This window comes from Dasypus novemcinctus, chromosome 2 (assembly GCF_030445035.2).
Source record: "Dasypus novemcinctus isolate mDasNov1 chromosome 2, mDasNov1.1.hap2, whole genome shotgun sequence".
NCBI lineage: Eukaryota > Metazoa > Chordata > Mammalia > Cingulata > Dasypodidae > Dasypus > Dasypus novemcinctus.
The window spans coordinates 14,339,709-14,365,557 of NC_080674.1; the positions used below are offsets into that span (position 1 = coordinate 14,339,709).

The 25,849-nt window shown below is 39.2% G+C and overlaps 1 protein-coding gene across 1 annotated transcript in view; it reads right to left on the minus strand.

Annotated features, from left to right (window-relative positions):
- DNAH5 (dynein axonemal heavy chain 5) overlaps nt 1-25,849 on the minus strand; it is a 272,686-nt gene that overhangs the window by 16,192 nt on the left and 230,645 nt on the right. The window contains exons 67-75 of the mRNA XM_058306977.1: nt 25,441-25,555; nt 24,774-24,964; nt 17,963-18,084; nt 15,624-15,773; nt 11,237-11,482; nt 9,105-9,324; nt 7,646-7,851; nt 6,830-7,033; nt 4,433-4,648 (exon numbers count right to left, since the gene is read on the minus strand). Of these exons, the coding sequence (XP_058162960.1) occupies nt 4,433-4,648; nt 6,830-7,033; nt 7,646-7,851; nt 9,105-9,324; nt 11,237-11,482; nt 15,624-15,773; nt 17,963-18,084; nt 24,774-24,964; nt 25,441-25,555 (1,670 nt within the window). The remainder of the gene's footprint in view (nt 1-4,432; nt 4,649-6,829; nt 7,034-7,645; nt 7,852-9,104; nt 9,325-11,236; nt 11,483-15,623; nt 15,774-17,962; nt 18,085-24,773; nt 24,965-25,440; nt 25,556-25,849) is intronic.

The window sequence follows — 25,849 nt, forward strand, 5'->3', positions numbered from 1 at the left end:
ACAGACCAATTTCTCTAATGAATATAGATGCAAAACTCCTCAGCGAAATAGTCGCTAACCAAAATCAATGGGACATTAAAAGAACTATACACCATGATTAAAGTGGGTTTTATCCCAGGTATGGAAGGTGGTTCAACACAAGAAACTCAATCAATATGATATACCACATTAATTCATTGAAAAAGAAAAATCACATGATCACATGCAGAAAAGGCATTTGACAATGACAACATCCTTTCTTGATAAAAACACTCTGAAAGATGGGAACAGAAGGAAACTTTCTCAATGTGATAAAGCGCATATATAAAAACCCCACAGTTAACACTGTATGTAGCAGTGAAAGACTGAAAGCTTTCCTGCTGAAATCGGGAACAACACAAGTATGCCCACTGTCACCACTGTTATTCAATATTGTGCTACAAGTTCCAACTAGAGTAATTAGGCAAGAAAAAGGAATAAAAGGCACCCAAATAGAAAACGAAGAAATCTTTCCCTATTCACTGAAGATATGGTCCCATATCTAGAAATTCCCGAAAAAAATCTACAATAAAGCTAATAGAACTAATAGACAACTAGAGCGAAGTGGAGAAATACAAGATTAATTATGCAAAGATCAGTAGCATTTCTCTACACCACTAGTGAGCAAACTGAGGAGGAAGTCAGAAAAAAAAGTCCATTTACAATAGCAACTAAAAGAGTCAAATATTTATGAATAAACTTAACCAAGGACATAAAGGACATGTGTTCAGAAAACTAAAACACATATTACTTAAAGAAACCAGAGAGGATCTAATTATACGGAAGTACATTCCATGTTCATAGATTGGAAAACTAAATATCATTAAAATATCAATTCTACCTAAATTGATTTACAGTTTCAAGAGAATCCCAATACAAATTCCAACAAACTTTTTTGAAGAATTGGAAAAGCTAATTAACAAAATCTGGGGGAAGGGTAGGGGTCCAAATAAAAATATCTTTAAAAAGAAGAATGAAATTGGAGGACTCCCGTTCCCAACTTAAAAGCAAATTATTTAGCTATAGCGGTAATAACAGCATAGTACTGGCATAAAGATAGATTGGCCAATGGAATCAAACTGAAAACTCAGAAATAGACCCTCACATCTATGGTCAAGTGATTTTTGACAGGGCTGTCAAACCCACCCCTGTTAGTCTAACAGTCTATTCCACAAATGACACTGAGGAAACTGGATATCCATATCTAAAGGAAAGAAAAAGGACCCCTATCTCATACTTTATGCAAAAATTAACACAAAATGGATCAAGGACCTAAATATAAAAACTAGAACCATATAACTCCTAGAAGAAAATTTAGGGAACCATCTTCAGGATCTTGTGGTAGGTGATGGTTTCTTAAACCTTACACTTAAAGAACAAGGAATGAAAGAAAAAAATAGATCAATGTGACCTCCTCAAAATTAAACACTTTTGTACTTCAAATGGCTTTGTTAGGAAAGCAAAAAGGCAGGCTACTCAATGGGAGAAAGTTTTCAGAAAGCACATATCTGAGAAGGGTTTGATTTCCATGTTAAATAAAAGAGATTGTACAACTCAATGATAAAAAGACAAGCAACCCAATTTAAAAACAGGTGAAAGATTTGAATAGACACTTTTCTAAAGAAGAAAGACTAATAGCCAAAAAACACATGAAAAGATGCTCGGCATCACTGGCTTATAGGAAAAGGCAGATCAAAACTACGATAAGGTATCACTCCATGACTTACAGAATTGTCATTATTTTTAAAAAAGCAAAAAAACAGAGAAACAGAAAACTACAAATGCTGAAAAGGATGCAGAGAAATAAGAACAGCCCTTCACTGTTGGTGGGAGTGTAAGATGGTGCAGCCTCTGTGGAATACAGTTCGGAGGTTCCTCAGGAAGCTGAATATAGAAATGCCGTATGACCCAGCACCCCTACTACTAGGAATATATCCAGAAGAACTGAAAGCAAGGATGTGAACAGGTATTTGCACACCAATGTCCAGAGCAGCATTATTCACCATTGCTAAAAGATGGAAACAAGCTAAGTACCCATCAACAGATGAATGAATAAAATGTGGTATATACATACCATGGAATACTATTTAGCTATAAGAAATGAACTTGGAAAACACATGACAACATAGATGAACCTTGAGGATATTATGTTGAGTGAAATAAGCCAGACACAAAAGGATAAATATTATATTTTCTCACTGATATAAACTAAATACGATGAGTAAACTCATGGAGTTAAACTCTAGATTGTATGTTAGTAGGAGACAGAATGAGGATTGAGAAGGTGGAACTGATGCTGAATGTATATAAAATGAGTAATAAGTTGATAGCAAATATAGGAAATGGATAGAGTTGATGGCAACACATTATAACGAGTATAACTAACACTGCTAATTTATAACTTGATTGTGATTAAAAGGGGTAGGCTAGGGAGGTTAATTTTAACTGAAAGACAGCTAGAGGATAATCTAGGGACTGTATAATATAGTGATTTTTATGGTAGATGAGGATCATGGTTAATAATACAAATACAAGAATACTACTCTATTACAAGGTGTTAATATAGTGATACATAGAATAAGTACAACTAATGTAACTTAATATAGTTAACAGTAATATTGTAATATTTTTTAGCAAAGGCAAAGAAGGTACTATATTAATGCTAGAAGTAAAAAAGGAATATGGGATTTTGTTTTATGAGATGTGAATATGATCAAGCATTTTTATTCATGTTTTTCATTACTAGGGAAACCTTGGTCATGTCATTTGCCCAATCTGTACTCATTTAATGTTCTTCTTTCAGAACACTGGAGAAAAAGTTGAGACAGTTTTGGGGATTGGAGAGGGAAAATATGCCTAGACAAGACTTTTCAAGGTGATGCTTCCATGGTTTGTTGAGTTGCTTTTTGTCTATTTTATTTTTTGAAGTTGAAATAAAGTTCATTAAAAAAGAAAAGCTAGACCTCTGTTTAAAAGTTGTCTATTTTTTCCAGCCAAGCATTGATTCATCTGTCCCATCCACCGTTCATCTTCATCCTCCAAGTACTTCTTGAGAGCCTTCCACATACCATATATTGTGCTAGTCTGAACTGCTTTACCACAGGGTAACACTGACAAATTTGGCGAAAGGATGGAGACTTTTCAAAGCCCTCTTACTCACCATGTTTGCTTATGTAGTCAGTGTTATATTTTTTAGATAATTTTATCACTTCCTAAAAACCACTGTTAAAGATGAATGGCCTCTCTGCTGATGCTACAATAAAAGCTGCTTATGAAAACTGATAGCAATATTAGTTTCCCAAGCAAGTGCTCCTCGATTCTCCCAGGACAAGTCCTTGAGTTCACTCTATAGTATTAGCAGTTGAAATGGCCTGCCCAGGGGAAAGTAATAAGAAACTAAAGAAACAAAATGCTGCCACTTCCCTTCAGAAAACCAGGTGGGAGAAGGGCACTATACAAATGAACATGGCAGCTATGTGCCAAAAGTGGTCAATCCAGGTCATCTCTTAAGACAATGTGGGAAGTAAGACACTTTCTTCTGGCTTTATCAAAAATTTTTAAAATGTTATCAGGGTAAATATTGCCATGATATTCATTAAAATGATTAAAAAATAATTGCTTAGAAATTATTCACATATTTAAAAATTGCTTTTCAAAATTAGTGAGGTTAAGAAGGTACAAAGGCAAGTGGATGAGGCTCAAGCGATTGGGCTCCTGTCTACTATATGGGAGGTCCTGGGTTCATTTCCCGGGGCACCTGCTGAAGGTGAGCTGGTCTGTGTGGTGATCTGGCCCGTGCAGCAAGCTGGTGCAACAAAAGAGACAAAGGGGAGTAACACAACAAACCAGGGAGCTGAGGTGGCTCAAGCAATTGGGTGCCTCTCTCCTACATCAGAGATCCCAGGATCCATTCCTGGTGCCTCCTAAAGAGAAGACGAGAAGAAAAGGCAGGATCCATTCCTGGTGCCTCCTAAAAAGAAGACGAAAAGATAAGCAGACACAGAGAGCACACAGCAGATGACACAGAGAACACACAGCACATGTGTGTTGGGGGGAGAGAGAATAAGTAAATACAAAAAATAAATATTAAAACAAAAAAGAAAGAAGGTACAAAGTACTTATAATGTAAATGCAGATTTTCTGAAGTACGAAGGCTTGGAATTTAAGATGTTCATTAAAGTATGCAATATATTTTAGTTTTAATATCTTCATTAGGTTTCTTTATTATTTTTATTTTGAAATGACTGCATTCATGGATTCAAAAACTATTTTCCTACTTCTTCAGGACACTAGATTTTAAAATTATTTTCTTAAAAATTAAAACTTTTATTTTTGCTCTCCCTCATCCTTACAAATGCTCCCAACCAAACCCACATGCCCACACCTGACATTTGTCAGAATTTCATCAACTCACTTCAAATGGGCTGTAGTCTGGTGGCAGCTTTTCCAGCATATCGTCAGCCAGTCGGGCCACCACAGCCTCCCTAGTCTCGTCCCCACCACCAGAGCTGTCCTTGGGTTGGATGCCCAGGATGGTGTCCAGCACGTCCTTGGCCAGCTTGCTCTGGTAGGTGATATCAGCGTTGGGGTGCAGTCCGAACACCTCGGGGCTGTCGTAGGCTGGTAAGCCCTGGTGATGGAACACCCCAGGTTACCAAAGACCGTGGCACGTCAATTATAGCACCAGAGCACCTGAAAGCACTTTTATTAGATTACACCTCTGCACAAAATGTCTTCATTGTGTCTGCCAGGTTACAAATCTCAATAATTCTCCAAAAAAAGAAGCAGAAGTTGCCTTGAAAAAAATAATAGCATTGAGAAAACACATATAGATGTGCCACAAGGAAAATGTAAGTAATGGAAGAAATTGTAGCATTGATGTGGAGAAAGTGGCCACGGTAGCTGCTACGGATAGGGAGAGGGAAGAAGAGATGAGATGTGAGGGCATTTTCAGGACTTGGAGTTGTCCTGGTGGCACTGCAGGGACAGATGCTGGATGTTGTATGTCCTGCCATGGCCCACTGGGTGGACTGGGGGTGAGTGTAAACTACAAAGTAAACCACTATCCATGTGGTGCAGCAGTGCTCCAAAATGTATTCACCAAATGCAATGAATGTGCCACGATGATGAAAGAGGTTGTTGATGTGGGAGAAGTGCGGTGAGGGAGGTGGGGAGTATATGGCGACCTCATATTTTTTTAATATAACATTAAAAAAAAAAATAAAGAAGGAAAAAAAAGAGAGAGAAACTCTTTGTAGGAAGGGAGTTGTGGTTTCAAATTTTGTTTTCTGAGGATCTAATCTAATTCAACCCAGTTGTTTAAGTAAACATTGCATAATGAATGGTTATAACATTTGTAAGCACCGGGAAATGAGTTTTAGCAATTATGGCCCAAATCAGTTCCCACGTAGGAATTGTACTCTCCAATGAGAAAGACAAAAAAAGGAGAAAAAAGAGAGAAACATTAAGAGAGCAACAGTCAGGGGGAAAAACAGACAGGGAAGGTAAGCAAGAGAGGCAAAAGGTGAAGAAGCAGGTGGAAATCTCCCTTAGCCATTCAAAGAAAAGAAAATTTACTTACAATTTGACATAAATTTCTATGTGCAAATCTTATCCTAATATTGTCTTACTCATGTTTTTCACTCTTTTCTACTCTCGTACTTTATTCCTTTTCTACATAATATCTTCTCACAAATTCCCTCAAGTTCATTGTGAAATAAGGTGTACATGAATAAATACATGTGCAAGCAACCTAAATTTATACCTTCATAGGTGCTTTTCCTATTCAGTGCTAATGATTTAAAGACACAAATAGTACAGCTGGAAAATATATCTGTTGATTTGAACTAATAAAAGTGTAGAGGTGGTAATACATGATAAACTCATAACATTTATTATCAAAAACAACACTGATATATTTAGCCCTTTGGAATTGTGCTTTAGTTTGCTCACTCTGAGATAAATCTTAGGTAGCCAAGGCAGAAGGGATTGCTAAATAATGATCTAATGAATTCAAGATTCAGAGACAGAAAGTTTGGTTACCTTGAAACACAAACCAGATGTTTTACCTCCACATATTTCCCAAATTTCCTGTCAAAATCTTTTTCCTCCCTAGAGCAGTGTTTCTCAACCAAGAGGGATTTTGCCCCTGAAGGGACATTTGGCCATGTCTGGAGACATTTTTGGTTTTCTCAACTGGGTAGCTGTGGTAGGTGGTTGCTGGCATCAAGTAAGGAGAGGCCAAGGATGCAGCTAAACACCCTACAAACCACAGCACAGGTCTCTTCTACTAAGCACTTTCTGGCCCCAACTGTTAGTAATGTAAGGTGGTAAAAGCCTGTGTGAGAGAAAACTCTTATGCAAAGCAGACTCCTGTTCACACCCAGAGACTCCCACGAGGCAAGGATTAAGGAACCAAACTCCCACATGAGACAAGTGAATTGAAAAAATAGAGCAGATTCATTTTAGAGGCTGCTATTGCCCCAGTAATGAGGTAGTTGAAGCCTCTGAGAGTGCCAGGTGATTTGTGTAGATCCCTTAGTTCTAAATACAACCCTCCATCATTCCCCTAAAGAATATTTCTCCCTGGGGCATTGAAAGAGAAGGGGGGATTCACAAGAAAACAATGATCAGAATATAAACATTCTAATTATCAGGTGAATATACAAAATACGAAGAATACATCTATGGTGGGAATGTTAGGGTATCTCACCACTAAAATATATTTTAACAAGGAAGTATAAATTGAATAAAAAAAGTAAAATGGCTGCACATATTTGTCTTTATGCATAAAATTCTGAAGTTGACAAACCTGGATATATTGAAGGTAAGTATCCACTGTGCTGCATTTTGGAATATTGTATCCTTGGTAAAAGCTAAAATCTGTTCCAAACATATTTTCACTGAACCAAACTTTAGCAAACGTGTTCAACAATCTCTTATCGTAGTCATCAGTGACTCTGCCTCCATATTGAATCTCTCCTATCATGTAGCGGACGGTGGTCCATGAGACTCCCTGGGGAAACGTACAGGATAACTGCATAGAACCGATTACCATCTCATCACTAATTTTCCTGCCAAATAACATTCATGTATTCATGGTCATCAATATCATCCAATCATTCCCTCACCTACTCATTCAGTCAATCATCCATGATAGGAAGAGCAAGTGTGGAATGGAAATTAAAACCCAGACATAGAAGTTACTTAACATCCATGTTTATGATTTGAACTCAACTGCCTCCTGATAGATTCACATATTTTCCTGCTTTCATATCAACAGAAAAAAAATGTTCATCTTTGGAGACAATTGAGGCACTTCTTTAAAAAGTACACACTTGCAAAGTAACCTAGATTCTATTTTCATATTTTGGGATCTTAACAAATTTCCCCACCTCTGTCCTCAATAGACCCATTTAGGTTGTCTTATAGGTACTGTCACCTTGCCTTTGAGAAATAAAAAGATAACCAAAATTCCCCCACTTTTTACCTTAAATCAAGATGTGTGACCCAGATTGCTATGACCCAAGCAGACAATCACCACTGTTGGAGAGTTCACCCCTAACGAGGGTATCACGTAGACTCAGGCCTACAAGCACAGCGGCAGGAGGCAGCCTGCATGCAGTACCTTTTTGAGATCCATGTCATCTAAGTGGTTTTGGATGAACTGCACAGTGGCATTGAAGTCTGCTTGATTAAACTCATAGGGGATATTCCACCCCAGGGGACCAAACTTCCGCCTCTCCTGGACCGTGGAGTGCAGGAAAGCCACAGCGTACAGCATGGGCTTCCACTGGACCGTGGTGCTCACGTCCAGCAGGTCTTGGCTCACACCTGTTGGGGTCAATTGGGTGAAAAAGTGCATCATTTCTCAAACACCTTGATTTTCTGTTATCTTGATAACAGTAATTAATATTTTAACTTCTGATATTAAATTTCACATGTTTTGGATTATTTTTACTACATTCACATGACAACTGTAATTTAACTTTTGGGCATCCAGAATACACTTCTCTCAGAAATATCTGCAGACATTATTCTTCAGGGGAGGTCATTAGCAAGCTCAAGTTTCTGCCAATCTAAGAAGGACCTATGAGAATAAAATAGAGGATGATGGCAGTAGAAATAAATAATATTAAGAATAAAATGATTTTATTTATGTCATATATATGGAAGACCATTGTAATCCAAGTACCTCCCCCATATATTGTTATAACTATTATCATCATTATTTTTACTACCCATCCTTTTATCTGTTACCTGCCGTGTTACATTGTAAGTTGGAAGGAAGTTGATCCTTGTTAGAAACCTCCCAAAAAAACCTTTTTGTAGACTTTTCAAAGAGAAATGCAATAATAATCATCAGTATTATTATTAAATACCCCTTTTTCATTAAAATTTATTCCAAACCACCTGGATATATTTTATAGATGAAGTAACTGAAATTCAGGTTGCTTGAGTGACTAGCACCCAAGAGAAACAAGCATTAGATAACAGGAGTGACTAAAATCAGGCTTTCTGATTCCATAATTCATCCTCTTTCCATGACCCTGAGTCCAAACATAAGCTATGAGACCAAGGAAGCAAATGCAAAGAGACCAACGTCAGTTCCAGCCGTGAACAGAGAGACATTTTAGTCTGTTTTTGTTGCTTTGTTTGTTTTTGATGATTTAGCTTACATTGTGGCACCTGGCACTGGTGAAATGAAGGCAGGCCATCATTTTAATTCAGCCTTTTCTCTTGGAAGAGCTTACTGTCTTACTTTAGGTATGGAACATAAGGACTATAAAAGATAAAATTATCATTTTTAAATGTTAACATAAAGAGTCAGGGTGTCTAGCTGGAGAGCAGCAGAGGCCTAAGTAGAGAAAAACTGGGAAAATGTAAGCCTGGAATCCTGAGCTGAGATTCCCTAACCTGGCTAGAGCATTTTCCAGATGGAGCATGACCCAGAGAGGTGATCACCTCCGTATCATGTTAATATTTGCTGTACCTGTATCCAAGCTAATTCTGTTGTCATAATTTCTCTAGGAAAACAATATACATCCAAAGACCTCATGTAGACATATACGCATGCCCCAACTCACCGCCATATGTTCTCCTCAGCCCTGCCCGGAGGCCTTGTGGAGGCTCGTTGGCAAATCTAATGGACATCTGAAGGAGCGTAATGGGAAACTGCTTATGGACCTCCGTGGTCATCCACAGGCGGAAAGCATCGTGCACAACCTCCGTTTCTGTAATTATGTCCATTAGCTCATCCATGAAGTCAAGCCCCAGATGGCAGTTCTGCAGAAGTGCCCATCCTCCCTAAATCAACAACAGTAAATGGAAATTAGCTCATTGCATGTTTTCCTCCGAGATTTAAATTAATACATCTACAGAAATTAAATAATTAAATTCTAATTAGAAAAAAATTTTAATTAGAGAAGTATATTAACCACTTTAAATTAATCTAGGTCAAATCTAAGGATGCAATAATGTGTAACTGAAAGAAGCTACTTTTCTTTCTTTTTTCCATGCATTGGCATGACAATATATGTCAGTAAGCCAATTATAGTAATACTCTGTGGTTGTAGTCATGATAATAACCAAAGTGAAACAAAAAAGAGACAGCAACCAGATAAAGATGGTTGATTGAAAACGTCCATTTAGCTCTGCTTGCTCCCAAATTCCCCTCAAAAATAAAACAAAGTGGTTTCTTAAACGTTTGAACTTCTTAAGATCAAGACAGTGAGGGTGAAGACAATACCAGTAACATTTCAAATAGACCCAAAAAAGCTGGTTCCTAAACTGGTATTGGGGAAAGCTGACCTATAACCTGATTTATACCATATAATTCAAAAAGACTCAAGAAGAGGTGGCACAAGGTATCTCTCGAGGTGGAGGGAGCAGACAGGTTAAAACAGGAAGATTATCTGAAAATCCAGATCCCAATAGGTTCCTGCCTCCCCTAGCAAAAGACCAGAAACTGGTTGTCTTTAGAAGGAGTAACAGACAGGTTCAGGGTGGGCACCCTATTGAAAACAGGTGAGAGAGAGTTTACCTACTGAATTTTGAGAAGTTGCTCTTTTTTATCCAGCTTAATGATTCTCATCAAGCTTCTTCTAAGCTTTGATGTACCAATCTGCACCCATGGACTCTCTCAGCCTATTTCCTTTCTTTGGTACTGATGTACTCTTTGTTTTCTTGCTGAGTAAGAACATCTATTTTGCTCAACAAAACTTTTAAAACACTGATGTCTGGGAAGTGGATGTGGCTCAAGTGATAGGGCTTCCACCTACCATATGGGAGGACCTGGGTTTGATCCCTGGGACCTCCTGGTGAAAAAGAAAAAAAGAAAGTGTGCCTGGGCGGCAAGCCAGTGCCCACGCAGTGAGCCGAGTGCCTGCGCATGAGTCACACAGCAAGATGATGATGCAACAAAAGAGAGACAAAGGGAGGAGTCAAGGTGAAGCGCAGCAGACATCAGGAAATGAGGTAGCGCAAGTGACAGGGAACCTCTCTCCACATCAGAGATCCCCAGGATCAAATCCCAGTGAATCTTAGAGGAAGAAAATGAGAAGAGAGGACAAAAAGAGAAATAAATACAGAAGATCACACAGCAAATGGACACAGACAGCAAAAACATCAGGGTGGGGAGGGGACAGGAGGGGGACAGGAGGGGAAGGGGAAGAGGGAGGGGAAGGGGAAGGGGAGGGGGAGAGGAAAGGGAGAGGGAAGGGGGAAAATAAAATTCTAAAAAAAACCACTAATGTCTCCAACAAATTATTATAATCATGCTAACAACAACAAATATGTTAAAATTTTGCTTATATTTCAACTACTAAACATGAATAAACCGAAGTTTAAAAATCTTCCATTTCAATTCTAATGTAGCTGCCTGAAACAATATTAGCTATATGGTTAATTATTTTAAATTCAAATTACACAAGTGCCCCTTTGTTCTAGGTACAGTAATATCTTCATTATGCACACTGGTTGAGAAATAAGAATTCTAGTTGGGGAATTTTGCCATCTAAGTCAAGGCTCAGGACACCAAAACTTGAAGATCATATCTATTTTTCTGCGAAACTTGACTCACAAGCATCATACCTCCCCTGTGAAGTAACTAGCATATAAATTCAAGCTCCTCTGAGAGATGCATACATTCTTTTCTGCATTGCTGCTCCATAACCTGTAATATCAGCATGTCAACACAAGATTGGACATTTGGCCTTACGCTTGCCATGGTCTGCTGCAAGAGCTTGCGAGCATGGACCTCCTGACCCTGGCCCATGGACACATAACGGGTTTCTATCTTCAATCTCTTCCCCAAGGCAATGATGGAATCCGTGGGGTCGGAGCCCATAGACAGGAGACAGATGAGCGGCGTACGTGGATCAGACTCCTCCCACGTCTTCTCCAAGTCCAGGATAACTCCTTCCGCATAGTTTTCCCCCATGGAGTCCATGATGTACTTGCGGGCCTACCGGAAACAGTACGCTTGTTGAAATGGGTTGAGTAGTTTCCCCAAAATTCATGCCCACCCAGAAAGTCAGATTGGGACCTTATTTGGAAATAGCATCTCTGCACCTGTATTTAAGGTAAGGTTCGAGGGAAGATCATACTGAGTGAGGGTGGGTCCCAAATCCAGTGACAGTGTCCTTAGAGGAGATGGGAAAGGACACACGGAAGGAAGGAGGCCATTGGAATTAGGCTGGCAGAGGCCAAGGAATGCCTAGAATCCCCAGCAGCTGGAAGAGGAAAAACAAACAAAAAGAGGAAAAACAAACAAAAAGGCCAGAACTTCCCTAAGGCCTTTCAGAGGGAGCAGACACTTCGTATACTTCGAGCCCTAGAGCTGTGAAAGAATAAAATTGCTGCTGTTTTAACCCATCCAGTTTGTGACAGAGCGTTACAGCAGTTCTAGGAAACAAACAGACTGGTCAACAAACATAGTTCCAACTCTTCATAAATACATAATGCAGCCTGGTTTTCCAAAATTCATTTTTGTACATTATCTCAAAGATGTCCACAGTTACCCTGCCAGGGAAATAAGGAAAAGGCTTGTTGCATTTTTATACTTGTTTGTTGTTTGCGTGTGTTAATACACATTGTATAGGCAGGGTGGTTATATCACTTTCCAAACACAATGCATATAGTTAAAAGGCCAGAATCCAAGTTTGCTGAGTCCTTCTCCATGACCCATTTCAATACACTTGCTTTCTTCTTGCTATAAGCAGAAAATGAAAACATTAGAAACTACCATTTAGGATACTTAAAAAGAAATATACATGCATTTCAATAATCAGGTAAGCAGCACAACGTGGAGAATTTAACAAATACTTATCAGATAGATACTTATCTAGTGACTATTTATTGAATGAAATTTGGGGGATACTTACTGAATGAATTTTTGTAAGGTGTAGCCCATAAATATCCTAATAGCAGAAAACTTATATTTTAATGACATTTACCAAAAGCATTTTGTCTTCTTATAATCCACACCACTTTCTCCTGCTACACGTTCATCATCAGAAAACACAACTATCTCTGCCTAATATGCTCAGCCCCTTTACCTACAATAACAGTATTAAGTCAAAGCCAAAGCACCTATCAAAATACACTGGACCTAGAGACAGGTTAAAATGTTGCCCAGCAAGATTTTATATCATAATGATTGATCTTCCATTTAGAAAACAAGTAAATTTCACATGGGAATTTGTAACAATTTTTTCACTGCTGAGTCCCTTAAATCCTCTCTCCTTTAACATTGTTATTTTGATTCTATCATGCATTCATTTACCTCATTTTTTCTGCCTTCTCCTTTCTCTCCCCTTATCCCTATCATTTTTGGCTCACCCTTTAACTGTCAATTTTGTTTTGACTGAAATCAATGTTCACAAAGTTATAGATTTTGTCAACTATATGATCAACAATAAGGAAGTGTTTCTAATAACAACACAGTCCTCTTCCAAACACGGTGAAAATATTTATTTTTTTAACAAATACTATTAATTATGAATTATAGACTCAATCTATATTCCCCTTGTAAATACTCGCATTTCCTCCAAGAAAATTTGTTTCCCATTCTAGTGTCTTCTCCTACCCCAGGTGGGAAAAACCCAAATTTCCCTCCCCAGTGGGTTTCCCCAGGATAATCATTCTCACATAACAAGCAGAGCTCAGCTGTGTGTGCAGAGTGACTAGTGATCCTTCCCAGGGCCAGGTAGCTGAGCATCCTCCCTACCAGCCCTGGAGCAACACAAAACAACTGCAGGCAGCACTGCCCTAGAATCAGAGATGTTCAGATGGGCCTGAGCCAAAGGAAAAGGCAGGTTAAACAGCTGTCTTTGGCTTAAAAGCATCCAGGGTTTGATTTCAGCCAGAGAGATAGGCTATTTTGTCATATAAATGATGACTAAAATTTCCTTTAGGAAATTCCTGTTTCTGGAAGAGGCATTCTCAAATAGGGTCACAGTCACTGGCTCAGACAGGCGAGTCTGCGGGGCAAATATGTACTGCATAGGATGCTTAGCAATTCCAGATAAGACCCTAATGGCGTAGGCATGAATATTAAACTACAACACACATGTGCCAGAAAGAAGTGCACTTCCTCATTTTCTCTAATGCAGCTACAATCCAACGCTGCTCACGTATTATACCACAGGCCCAAAAGGACAATCAATCTCAAGCGTTGCTAGGGCTCCCTATCAATCTCCTCATGTATCAAGTATGAATCTTGTACCCCAACTACCTCCTGTGCTCCCAGGTTTGGGGAACAGAGCAGGGAACAAACACCCTGCCCTCAGGGAGCTAGCCATTCTGCAGGATTAAACTTCAGAGAAGAGAGAACACTTTTCCAGAGGCCTAGGAAAGGGTCAGACCACAAGAGGCCTCCGTTGTTAAGGATTTGGATGTTATCATAAAGGCCATGGAAAGCAAAGAGGGACTTTAAAACTCAAGAAGTGGCACAATATCATATTTTCATTTCTTTCTGAGTGTAGAGGATGGACTGGAGTGAGCACGAGGGGGTGAAAGGAGGCCAGTTGGGAGGCCATGGCTGCAGTCACTCTGGGGATGCAAGAGGCTTGGATAGAGATGCCGAAGTTACAAAGGAGTTTGCAACTTTAGACTTGAATTTCAGCACTGAACCAAATGAAAGTTTCTATGAAAAACAAAAGAAAAACTATCTGAACCTTACCTCCTACACTGCCCTTAAATAAGGCAACTGTTTGACAATTCATTCGGGCAGGATAAAGGTAATGAAGTCGAGAAGAAAAACTGAAGGAAGGGTAATCCCAGTGCCCTGTGTTGCAAAATTCATTTTTCTTTTCTCAATAAATCATTGAACCTGGTTATTTTCATGGCTCCACAATCCTAAGTGGACGTGGAGGTAGTTACTTTTGTGCGTTTTTAACACCCCCTCTGGAGAGTGAAGGCAAGAACTCCATACATTCTATTATAAAGCCCAGCCTAATAGAGCTCCATGGCTTATCTGGAGAAGCCCTGAAGGAATCAACCTGTGCTGAACATTAGAGCTTATCTTTTATATGTGAAGGCAAAACACAAGTCCTTTTAGAAGGTAAATTTCCATGATGCTATGCCAGCAGATAAAAGGACTTGAAAAAGCAGTAAAAGAGGTTGAATTACATTCACCCCAAAACATGTTATTAATCTTAAGCCGTGCCTGTCAGGGTGAACCCATTGTAAAGAGGATTTTTTGAAGAAGTTTTTAGTTCAGGGGTGGCCAAAACGAATGAGGTTGGGCTCAGTCACTCCTATGGCTGGAGGCTTTATGAAGACAGACACGGTGGGGAGAAGGAGCTGCAAATCAGTGGAACCCCGGAGAGAAAGGAAAGCATGCAGCCTTGTGCATTGCCATGTGACAGAAAAGCCAAAGACCAAGGAGCACCACCGGCCAACCCAGAACCAAGTCTTCAGAAAGAAAAGGTCACCTTGCGGACATCTTGAATTTGGATTTCTCAGCCTCAAAACCATAAGCCAATAAATTCCCATTATTTTAACCAGCCCATTGTATGGTATTTGCTTTAGTACATGGGAAATAGATGGGTCCTCTGAAGGCAGGATTCACATTGAAACTCTAAGTAAAAAATCAGTTTAGGCCAACCTCCTTTCTTTTATCTAGGGTTATGGCACGTCCTCAGTAAAAGACTTTGGGTTTGAGAACTGTAAGTCTTCCTCTAGTCTACCTTTCCTCTCTAACCCCGTTACATTCTGCCTGATTAAAAGGAATGTTGTTTCACTACTATCAAGTTGTAGCAGCCTTAGGATTTTGGTGTTAATATAAAATACTTCAGAAGAATAATATAGTACTTTAATATGATATTTATACACCAAAGTTAGGAACATGGTTTTCTCAGTCACTCTTGTTGCACTCTTGTTGTTGGGGGAAAAAAAAGATTAACAAATCACTTAGCCCAAATATAAACCTCAATACATTTATTACTTGTTTATTTTAAAATTGTTCACATGTATTGCTAGAAAATTCAAAGATGCCTACAAGAAAATCTCATAAATATTTCCTAAATTAAAAAAGCAGTTATCCTTAAGAATATATATATATATATATATATATATATATATTTTTAATATGTGCCATTTACCTGGGCAATGGTTCGATCAGGACACCAGGACCTAATAAGGAGAAGACGTCCAAAGCAGCCAAGAGATTTATCATAAGCATTTGGAAGAGGTTCCTCCTCAGGCTTTTCCTTATCAAACCAAATTTTCCACATTTTCTCATTTCTTGAAATCTGAAAATGTCAGGGGATAAGAAATGTGTCGCACCCCACAACAATCTTTCAGTAACAGTTTGCAGATATTTTTCATCAAACATTCTGACCATATTTGAATTTTATCCCTTGACTATTCATTTTATTTCACATTTTAGTACTGAAGAATTTTTGATAATCCAAAATCAAATGTGATTTGCTCTAAATCTGTCTGTATTAATACCAGTTTACAGCTAGCTTTTGAAGTAGGAAGAGTCCTGGGTTGTTTAATTTCCCCTGTGCCTTGGTGGTAAGAAATGTATATAGAATAAAGACATCAATGGAAATTCATTTTCATAACTTTTAGGAATCTGATTTGTTCCACACAATGTTCTCAGGATAAGGGACCATTCATTACGTGACCTCATTTCCCAGTATCACTCTGGCACAAAAGAAGACACTTAGTACATGTTTATTGTTGAATGAAAAGATTTTTGTTTAAAATTCTATTAATCTAGAGTAATTTGAAATATGCCACTTAATATCATCATCAAATGAATGATCAGATATGCTACATTTAGGCAACTGATGAAGAGGAAAAGAACATGGTCTATTAACCTCTAAAGTGTAAAAATAAATATTTCATGGGCTAACATCTAAAAACTACTAAACAAAGTCTATAAATAAATAAAATCTTTATTCTCTGGTATATTCCCTTTGGATTAAAGCCCCAAGTGTATTTCTTGAGCTTTAATCAAGGGAGAAATCATGCCAGGTATGTATTTAGAAAACATCATATAAGAAAAAACATAACCTCTTTCAATCACGACAGACTGTATAATATGCAGAGGTTCCCAGCACAGGAGATAATCTCTGGAAGATAGCAGCAACAATAACAGATAACGCTTCCTGCAAAGAGCACAGCTAGCTCTAGTGAAAGGCCAGTGGGGATCACCCCCTGGGGGGAAAAGCTAGACAGCATTACCAGATCCAAAAGAATGATTTGTCACCTAAATATACAACAGTAATAACAAGCATCATCACCAGTTGGATTTATAAGCCAAAACACAAAAATAGAGTGGGACTCAAGCACCTTAGTAAATTTCCTGGTCCAAACAGTCTTCATTTAGCCGAATAAGTCCCTTGCTATGTCCATCTGACTTCTCTCTGGTCACCTGATTTTCTTTTTTTTTTTCAAAGATTTATTTTTATTTATTTCTCTCCCCTTCCCCCCGCCCCGGTTGTCTGTTCTCTGTGTCTATTTGCTGCATGTTCTTCTTTGTCCGCTTCTGTTGTTGTCAGAGGCATGGGAATCTGTGGGGTTTTTTGTTGCATCATCTTGTTGTGTCAGCTCTCCATGTGTGTGGCACCATTCCTGGGCAGGCTGCACTTCCTTTCGTGCTGGGTGGCTCTCCTTATGGGGCGCACTCCTTGCACGTGGGGCTCCCCTACGCGGGGGACACCCCTGCGTGGTATGGCACTCCTTGCGCACATCAGCACTGCACATGGGCCAGCTGCACACGGGTCAAGGAGGCCCGGGGTTTGAACCATGGACCTCCCATGTGGTAGATAGACACCCTAACCACTGGGCCAAGTCCGCTTCCCATCACCTGATTTTCAAGAGCCTATTTCCTACCTTGTCCTGATTCAACCTTTTACAGTCCAAACACATGCACAATTAATCAGGAACTGGCTGATGCTGGAAGGACGCTCATTTCTAAAGATAAGAGGCTGACTGTTTGCCTTAGACTCAAACCTGGATGCCCAGGCAAGGGGGTACAATGGGAGGAGCAGGAGAGGACAAAGAAAAAGAGGGGACAGGAACAAGAGACAAAAAAGAGATTTAAATTTTAAAGAACTCTACATTTAGTTTGTAGAGGCAAGCTGTTCCTATCCCTTTCCATTTAGTCTTTAGAAAGAGGGCAAACCTCTTAAATACATTTAATTATATAATCCCTTAGAATCTAACTTAGTCTTCCCATTTTTCTACCTCCACAAGTAGACACTGACATATGCCTCCAGGCAGCCCTAGTTAAACTTTCTGAACACACTTCTTCCTGAGCCCCATCAGCAGTGGCTAGACTGTGCTTTCAGAGTGAGGGCGAGCTGAGAGAAAAGGGGAGTACAACTAGTACCATTTTAAAAGCAACAATATTAGGAATGTAGCTAGTGATAAATCAGAAAGCTGCTCGCTATGACATCATCATAAGCTTATTCAAAGCACAAGTTACCTGGTCAAGGACATCTGAAAACTGTCTAAGTTTGCTGAGTTCCACCAAATTGAGCCAGGTCATGTCCAGGATCCATTTAGATGGTTTAGGAGGACAGGCTTTCAGGTCCAATGAGGCACCACCTTTAAAATGCAGCACAGAATATTATCAGATTTTCTTGCTTGATGATAAAACAACATATTTAGTTAAATTTTGATTAAAATATTTTAACTTCAATTATTTTACAACCTTGACTCATATTAAGCTCAGAAAGGTCAATCATAATGATAAAAATTTAATAAAGGAAAGGATGATTTTGGAAAAATACATTTAAATCTCAGTAATATGACTCTAGAGCCAGGCAGACCCAGGATTGCATTCTAGCTGCAGCTGGTTGGGTGTCACAATGATGACAGATGATATATGTTTAGAGTGCACAAACCGGGTCTTGGGCACAGCAGAGGTCACTAAATGAGTAGCTACCATCAATATTAAGAAATGCCCAGTGTTGGCACTAGCTGAGTTTAACTAGAAAATTTTTTTACAAGTGTTAGTGGCATCACTCCTGTTTGAAGGATTCTAGTCTATATAGCAGGATATTATTTATATCCATTTTTAGCACACTCCAAGGGCTCTCTGCCATATCACTTGTTTGGTCAATCTCACCACAACAAACATTTCCATTTGGTGCTGACTCCTGACTTTTTGCTGATGGTTTATTTACATTCATGTAACACATATAATATGCCCAGTACCATAAAATAAATAACACCTTGAAAACGTTATTGCTGCTCACCTCAGAAAAAACAAATGTGTGAACAATCATATTTTAATTTAAAGTCAAAGAAATAGTACAGCCTTTTACAAAATGTACTATTTAATAAAATTCTTTGAAGTATTTTGGAGAAAAAACATGCTCTAGCATTATTCTTAAAAGGATATAACCAATTTCACTTGAGCACCTTTAAAATCCTTTGAATAGAACAGGTCATAAACAAATAATAATAATGAAGATGTTTATTGAACCAATCTCTACCTTATCCAGGTACCATGCACACCATTTAATTGTTATCTTTTGCAAATCCATCTTAGTGTAATTCCAACAAAATAAGTGTGACCTTAAAGCGAGTTCAATGGAAATATTAGTTTATAAAATCAAAACTGGTTGTTCTAACACCAGGGAGCAAAGACCTAAAGACAATGTGTTGTGTTGAATAAAAGTCACTCCAATTTCCATGGCAACTGTTCATTTTCCAACAAACTGGAAAAAATAAGGGACTAACCCAAATGTTAGGAAAGCTTACTCATGTAAAGAAAAGGGTGATGTTTGCAGGCAAAGCATTATACATTGTTTATTGGAAGATAATTATGGCATGTATGCCAAAGTATACTTGGGTACAAAGAAGGATTTTAATTGGGGAAAAGGAAATATATTCTTGGATTATATAATACCAGATTAAATGAACTTCTGATGAATAAACAGCTAAAACAGTAATAATTCAAAATATGTTATCAAGACTATTGAGACTTATTCTATTCCTCAAACTCTTGCTTTGGGAAGGAGTAAATTTGGATTTTTATCATAACACTTTTAAAAATGGTACACGTTTATAATCAAAGATGTACATAGGTCATACCACACAATCACAAAGCATCATAGTTATATCAGACTTAGTCATCTAGCGCAAGCCTTTCTAATTTTACAGCGGAGATAATTTAAAAACAAGTACAAAATACTGCTACTATCTAAATAACTTTTTCAAATAAGTGATGCTTAAAGTCCTTATGGAGGGGGAAACGGACTTTGGCCCAGTGGTTAGGGCGTCCGTCTACCACATGGGAGGTCCACGGTTCAAGCCCCGGGCCTCCTTGACCCGTGTGGAGCTGGCCATGCGCAGTGCTGATGCGCGCAAGGAGTGCCGTGTCACGCAGGGGTGTCCCCCGCGTAGGGGAGCCCCACGCGCAAGGAGTGCGCCCCGTAAGGAGAGCCGCCCAGCGCGAAGGAGGGAGCAGCCTGCCGAGGAATGGCGCCGCCCACACTTCCCGTGCTGCTGACGACAACAGAAGCGGACCAAGAAACAAGACGCAGCAAAAAGACACAGAAAACAGACAACCGGGGGAGGGGAATTAAATAAATAAAAATAAATCTTTAAAAAAAAAGTCCTTATGGAGGAAGTTCATTACATAGGGTACCTCTCACCAGCATCACAATCAAAGGACAATCTTACAGTGAAAGGGGCCTGGGGTTCCAAAATTTTCTTTGAAACTCTGTTTCATAGAGCAGCATTATAAATAGCTATTGAATGAAAAAGGCTCATCTACAAAAAGCCTGTCCAACCTATACAGGAGTCAAAGCAATTGGAAATAAAAATCCTAAAGGTAATGTAACAATGCCTATCATTTGCTGAGCATTTTCCATGGGCAAGGATTTACAAAAATTGAGGCTAATCCTATTAGGCCTATCACATTAGGCTTGTTTTATAGATGAGGAAACTGAAGCTTGAAAAGGTTCATGACTACTCTGAAAGAAAGGAGCAAAGTCAATATTTTAAATCTCATTTTCTTAATTCTAAATCCCACATTTGTAAATCTGTCACACTAACAGTGATACACTTTATAGTGTTTCGACCAGACATGGACACCAGGTTTGACATTATGCTGTGGGGAAATGTATTTCATGCCTGAATTGATGATGACAGGAACATCCTTAGGAAAACTCCATCAGCTGGGGCATCAGAGTCACTGAGACCAGAAGCCAGTAATATATTAACTATACAATATATAGTAATAATATATTAATACCATTAGAGGACAACTCTTACCCCCATATATCTCTTTCTAAGGTAGTTGGTACCCCATCTTCCATGTATTCTGATTTAGGAAACTTGGAAAATAAAGGTTAGATGTATAAGGAACAAGGGTTAGATAAAGAGAATTAAAAGGGGGGAGGAGAGAGAGAATCCAAAATTCAGACACTTCTAATATCAACTCTAAACAAAGGAGTCTTTTCTGCTACCATAAAACATATATACTGCATTAGTTTCCCAGATGCTAAAACAAATACCATACAATGGGGTCACCTTAAACAATGTGATTTTATTGGCTCATGGCCTTGAGGACAGGAGAAGTCCATCAATCAAGGTATCAGCAAGGTAAGGCTTCCTCTCCAATGTTTTGGGCTGGTTGCTGGCAATCCTTCAGTCTCTGGCTTTTCTGTAATGTGGCAATGCCCATGGCAGCATCTTCTTTCTCTTCCACATTTTTTTGACTTTCAGCCTCTTGATCTTCCCATGTCCAATTTCATTTGCTTATAAAGAATTCTGCCACATTGGATTAAGGCCCCCCTTCCACACACATGGGTAGGTCTAGACCTTCACCACCAGGGTTCAGCACTTGAAGTCATTCTTCTTTTATTTCATTCCTTCTCTGTCCCTTTCAGTTCAGGCTGGCAGTGGTTCTGCTCATACAAATTTTGCAAAAATCTTTTTGGCTTTGTGTGCAGTTCGAGTGGCTCCAAAACATAAAACAATAGAACTTTCCCGAATCCTTCCTGGATAACTGCATTTCTTATCCTGACTTCCACTGAAATGAGTAACTGGATCCTTGCTTAGCTACACCTTCTTTAGTAAAGAGTTGTTTAATTAAAACCTTACAACTGCACATGGAATCCTATTCTCTGGGGAGTAACATCCTGAACTCTCAGAAAGGTCCCCGATAGAGCCACTGAGGGCCTTTCACAAAGCATGCAACATAGAATAGGCTGAGAATTTTCAAAACCACCATTTGCTGGTTCTTTTGTGCTGAAACTTAACCCTTTCCTCTCATATTTTACTATAAATTACCAGGAGAAGCCAAGCTGCACCTTCAACACTTAGTTAGGAAACCATCTAAACTAAATATCTAAGTTCAAGTTCATTGCTTAAAAGTTCCCCTTTCAATATGCCATCAGAACACAATTTCAGGAAATTCTCTGCCACTTTGTAACAAATATCTCCTTTCTTCCAGGGTCCAATAACACATTCATAATCTCCTTCTAAGGTCTCATCGGATGTAACTTTAATATCTATATTTCTACAAACATTTCTCTTCAAGAAAATCTATGCTTTTTCTATCAAGCACTTCAAAACTCTTCCAACCTATATCCATTACCCAATTCCAAAGCTGTTTCCATATTTTTAGGTATTTGTCATACCAGCACATCTTTTCATACCAAAACCTGCCATGGGTTTCCCAGCTGCAAAAACAAATACTACACAGTGGTCGGCTTAAACAAGAGGAATCTTGGCTCATGGTTTTGAGGCTAGGAAAAGTCGTAACTGAGACAAGGCAATCCTTTCTCCCCGAATACTGTGGACACACAGGGGCCAGCTGCCAGCAATTCTTCAGTCTTTGTTTTTTCTATAACACTGCAATGCACAGGGTGGCAGCTTCTCCTTCCTCTTCAAGTTCCAATGACTTCCAGCTTCTTGCTCTTCTCATTGATTTCTCCCTCATGTCCAATTTCCTTTGATTATAAGAACCTCAGTCATATTGGGTTAAGGCTCTCAGTTTGGGCATACCTTAACTAATAACATCTTCAAAGGTCTTACCTAGAAATTTGTTGTCATCCACAGGCCCAGGGGTTGGACCCTAAATATGCCTTTTGTGGGAGACGTGATTCAATCCCCAACATATGCACATGGACATGTGTAAGAATTAGAACATGCGTTTGTGTGTGTATAAGTAAGGTTATGGATTTGCACACCCTCAGAGCAAAGCTATGCACACGTCTATATCCATTCCCTCTTGTCCCCAAAGCAGTAGTCTTCAAGTTGGTTGACAAATCTACTTTCCAGGAGAAGTTATGAAAACCTCCTGCTTGATAAAATTGTGTCTTATCTTTAAAGGCTTTGCCTAGAAATGATAGTAGATAAAAACCATTTATACCATACCATCATTTTCACAATGTTAGTTTAAATGTTTTTCCCCAGAAATTCAGGAATGTGATGGAGAATTACATGTGCCAGCCGTCCAGGGGGCTCTGCTGTTGCAGTGGGGCAGGGAGCATAGGTTAGCGATGCTTCAATAGATGCTGAATAAATACACACCGTAAGGACTGCACAGCTGTCCTGCTCGCTCTGCTCCAGCCGCCCTGGTTGCTTCTCCTTGCCTTCATTGCCCTAGACACCTTCCCACATAAAACGCTGCACTGTCTGCTCTGCACTCTTCCTCTAGATATCCCCACTGCTAACACCCTCTCCTCCTTCAAGTCTTTGTTTCCTTGTTAATCTCTCAGAGAGGTTGACTTCATTAGATACTCCATTAAATACACCATTTAAAATTTTAAACCTTCATCACCTGCACACACACACACCACTTTTTTTCTTGTTTCCCACCCTAGTAAGCTTCTTCTTCACCCTAGGTTTGCTCTGGAGCTGTTTTGAATTTTAGTAATAACACAACTGGTCCATTTCAATTTTCCTGTAGAGTGGCAGGTCCTACCATTTTCCAGAATCATCTGTGCTTAGCATCACCCTGCTGCACCTGAAGACTACACTATTCATTTTGACAAAACCTGACATGCAAACCTTTATCATTGCAAAGTCACCCCACTATCCACTGTTAATTTGTTTCTTCCCAATTTTCCAAAATTCCATTGTACCACCTTTTCTCTCTTCTATCCTAATTGCACACTTTAGACATGTAAACAATTTCCACCTCGCCAATCTTCACTTAACATTTTCACTGGTGACCTTGCCTCATACTTCACAAAGACAATTAGATGGATACTCTGTAGTCTTCTCCCCACCAGATACATCCATGCAGACGCATATGGATCCTATCCCTGCCTTCCCCCTTATCACAAAAGATGAAATGTCTCCACTTTTACCAATGGTTTCTCCCCATCTTGTGGGCTATAGTTCTCATTCATCTTGTCTGTGTAAGGATTGCTCTTTGTCTCCTGATGCATCAACTGGCATCTCCATCCTAGATGGTTCACATCTGTAGTATTCTCCACCTTACAAGGCAGAACAAAACTAAGAACCACTGCCAGCATATGCAATTACTGCCTTTCCAGCCCCTTCTACTGCACCGCCTTTAACTCACGGTCTTAATTGCCTAGAGCTGCGATTACAAATTGCCACAAACTGTGTGTGGCTTAAAACAACAGAAAAGTATTGTCTAACAGTTCTGGAGGTCAGAAGTCTGAAATCGAAGTGATGACAAACAGGGCCGTGCTCCCTCCCTCTTAAACCTGTAGGGGGGAAGCAATCCATGGCATTCTCTGCCTTGTTGTCACATAGCGCTCTTCCCTTCTTATAGGAACACTGATCTAGTGAACTAAGGGGCCACCCTACTCCACTATAGCCTCATTTTAATTTGCCTAATTTCATCTGTAATGACCCTATTTCCAAATAAGGTCATATTTGGAGGTAACAGGGATTAGGACTTTAACACATATATTTTTAGAGGCATAATTCAACCCATAGCACTCCCCATTCCCCTTATTCTGCTCTGTTTTTTTCCAGAGCACTTACTAACTTCTCGCACACCACATAATGTATTGGTTATTTGACTAATTTTCAATCCCTCCTACAAATAAAAAATAAAAAGGGCAGGATTCTTTTTCGTTTCATTCACTGACATTCCCCAAGAGTCTAGTCTAAGCCCCAGAAGACAGTAGGTTCTGAATAAATAATCACTGAATAAGTGAACAAGTAAAATACCACAAGGAAATGCAATCAAATGAAATGCAAGGAGACTGTTAAGGCTGGACAAAGTGCTGCAAGGGACCTTCCCAATCGTTCCAGCTTCTGCACCTGTGCACAATATTTTCTATTGTTAAATTGACCTTTAATAAGGGAGAGGAACTCTTCATGCTTGACTCGGTTCCTCTGGATGTCGATCTTCAGGGTGAGCAACAAGGTAAACAGGAATTTGTGCTCCTCGTACAAGCCACGGGCAGCATACTTATAAACCTCGTAGGTCATGTGCTCTATGACATTAGCAATCCTTTTGCTTGTAATTGGGCTCTTGACAGACCTGGAGAAGAGCACATTGAAATCAGGTTTATTCCACTGCCCTTTTCAATTGTCTATAAAAACAACATCTTTAACTGAGAATAAATAGCTTTGGAGGACCAAGTCTTACTTTTACACATCAAGTGTAAGCCTCCTAAATCTAAACTAACAAGCATTCTCTCAACATGAAACAACCTAACAGAATCCTCAACCTTGTCTAAATCGATTTCACCCACAAGGCATTACCACTCACAACAATGCCCTGGGAATTTTCTTGTTTAACAGAAACACATGAATCCAGGGAAATCAAGTCTTTGCTTTCTCTGGGCATAAAATGGCCAATCAGAATGATTTGTTAGCATTTTGGTAATTACACTAATCTTAGATAAAAGAGAAAAAGACTTTTTGCTCACAAAGGGAAAGGATGTTACAAACTAAATGGCATCGTTCTAACCCAACCATCCAGAATTCAGCTTGGCTCCCTGAGAATATAAGTACCTGGCTAAGGAGAGGTCGAACAAGCCCAGAAACTGACGGAGCGAAGTCTGATACATCTCATTAACCAAGCGCATCTCGGTGATGAGGAAGTAAAGGATGCTGCCCCTCGTAGCAACTGAAAGGCAAAGAGCTGGGTTGCATGTGCTGCGAGGGCAGAAAACAAACGACCACTGCAAACAGATCAGCCTAAACTTGAATTGAGCACAAACTTTATTTTTGTATCTTAGCAGTGAATACCTACCAGCAATGAGAGTCCAGAGCAATGCTCAGTTATTCATAAACCTGGTTCTTAATTCTATCCTCTGTATAAGTCGTCTCCTATTTCTATTTATCAAATGGTACTTCCCAATGAAGATTCTCTAGACTCTGTATACATATAGTTCATTCTCTCCTTTCATGGGTAGAAAAA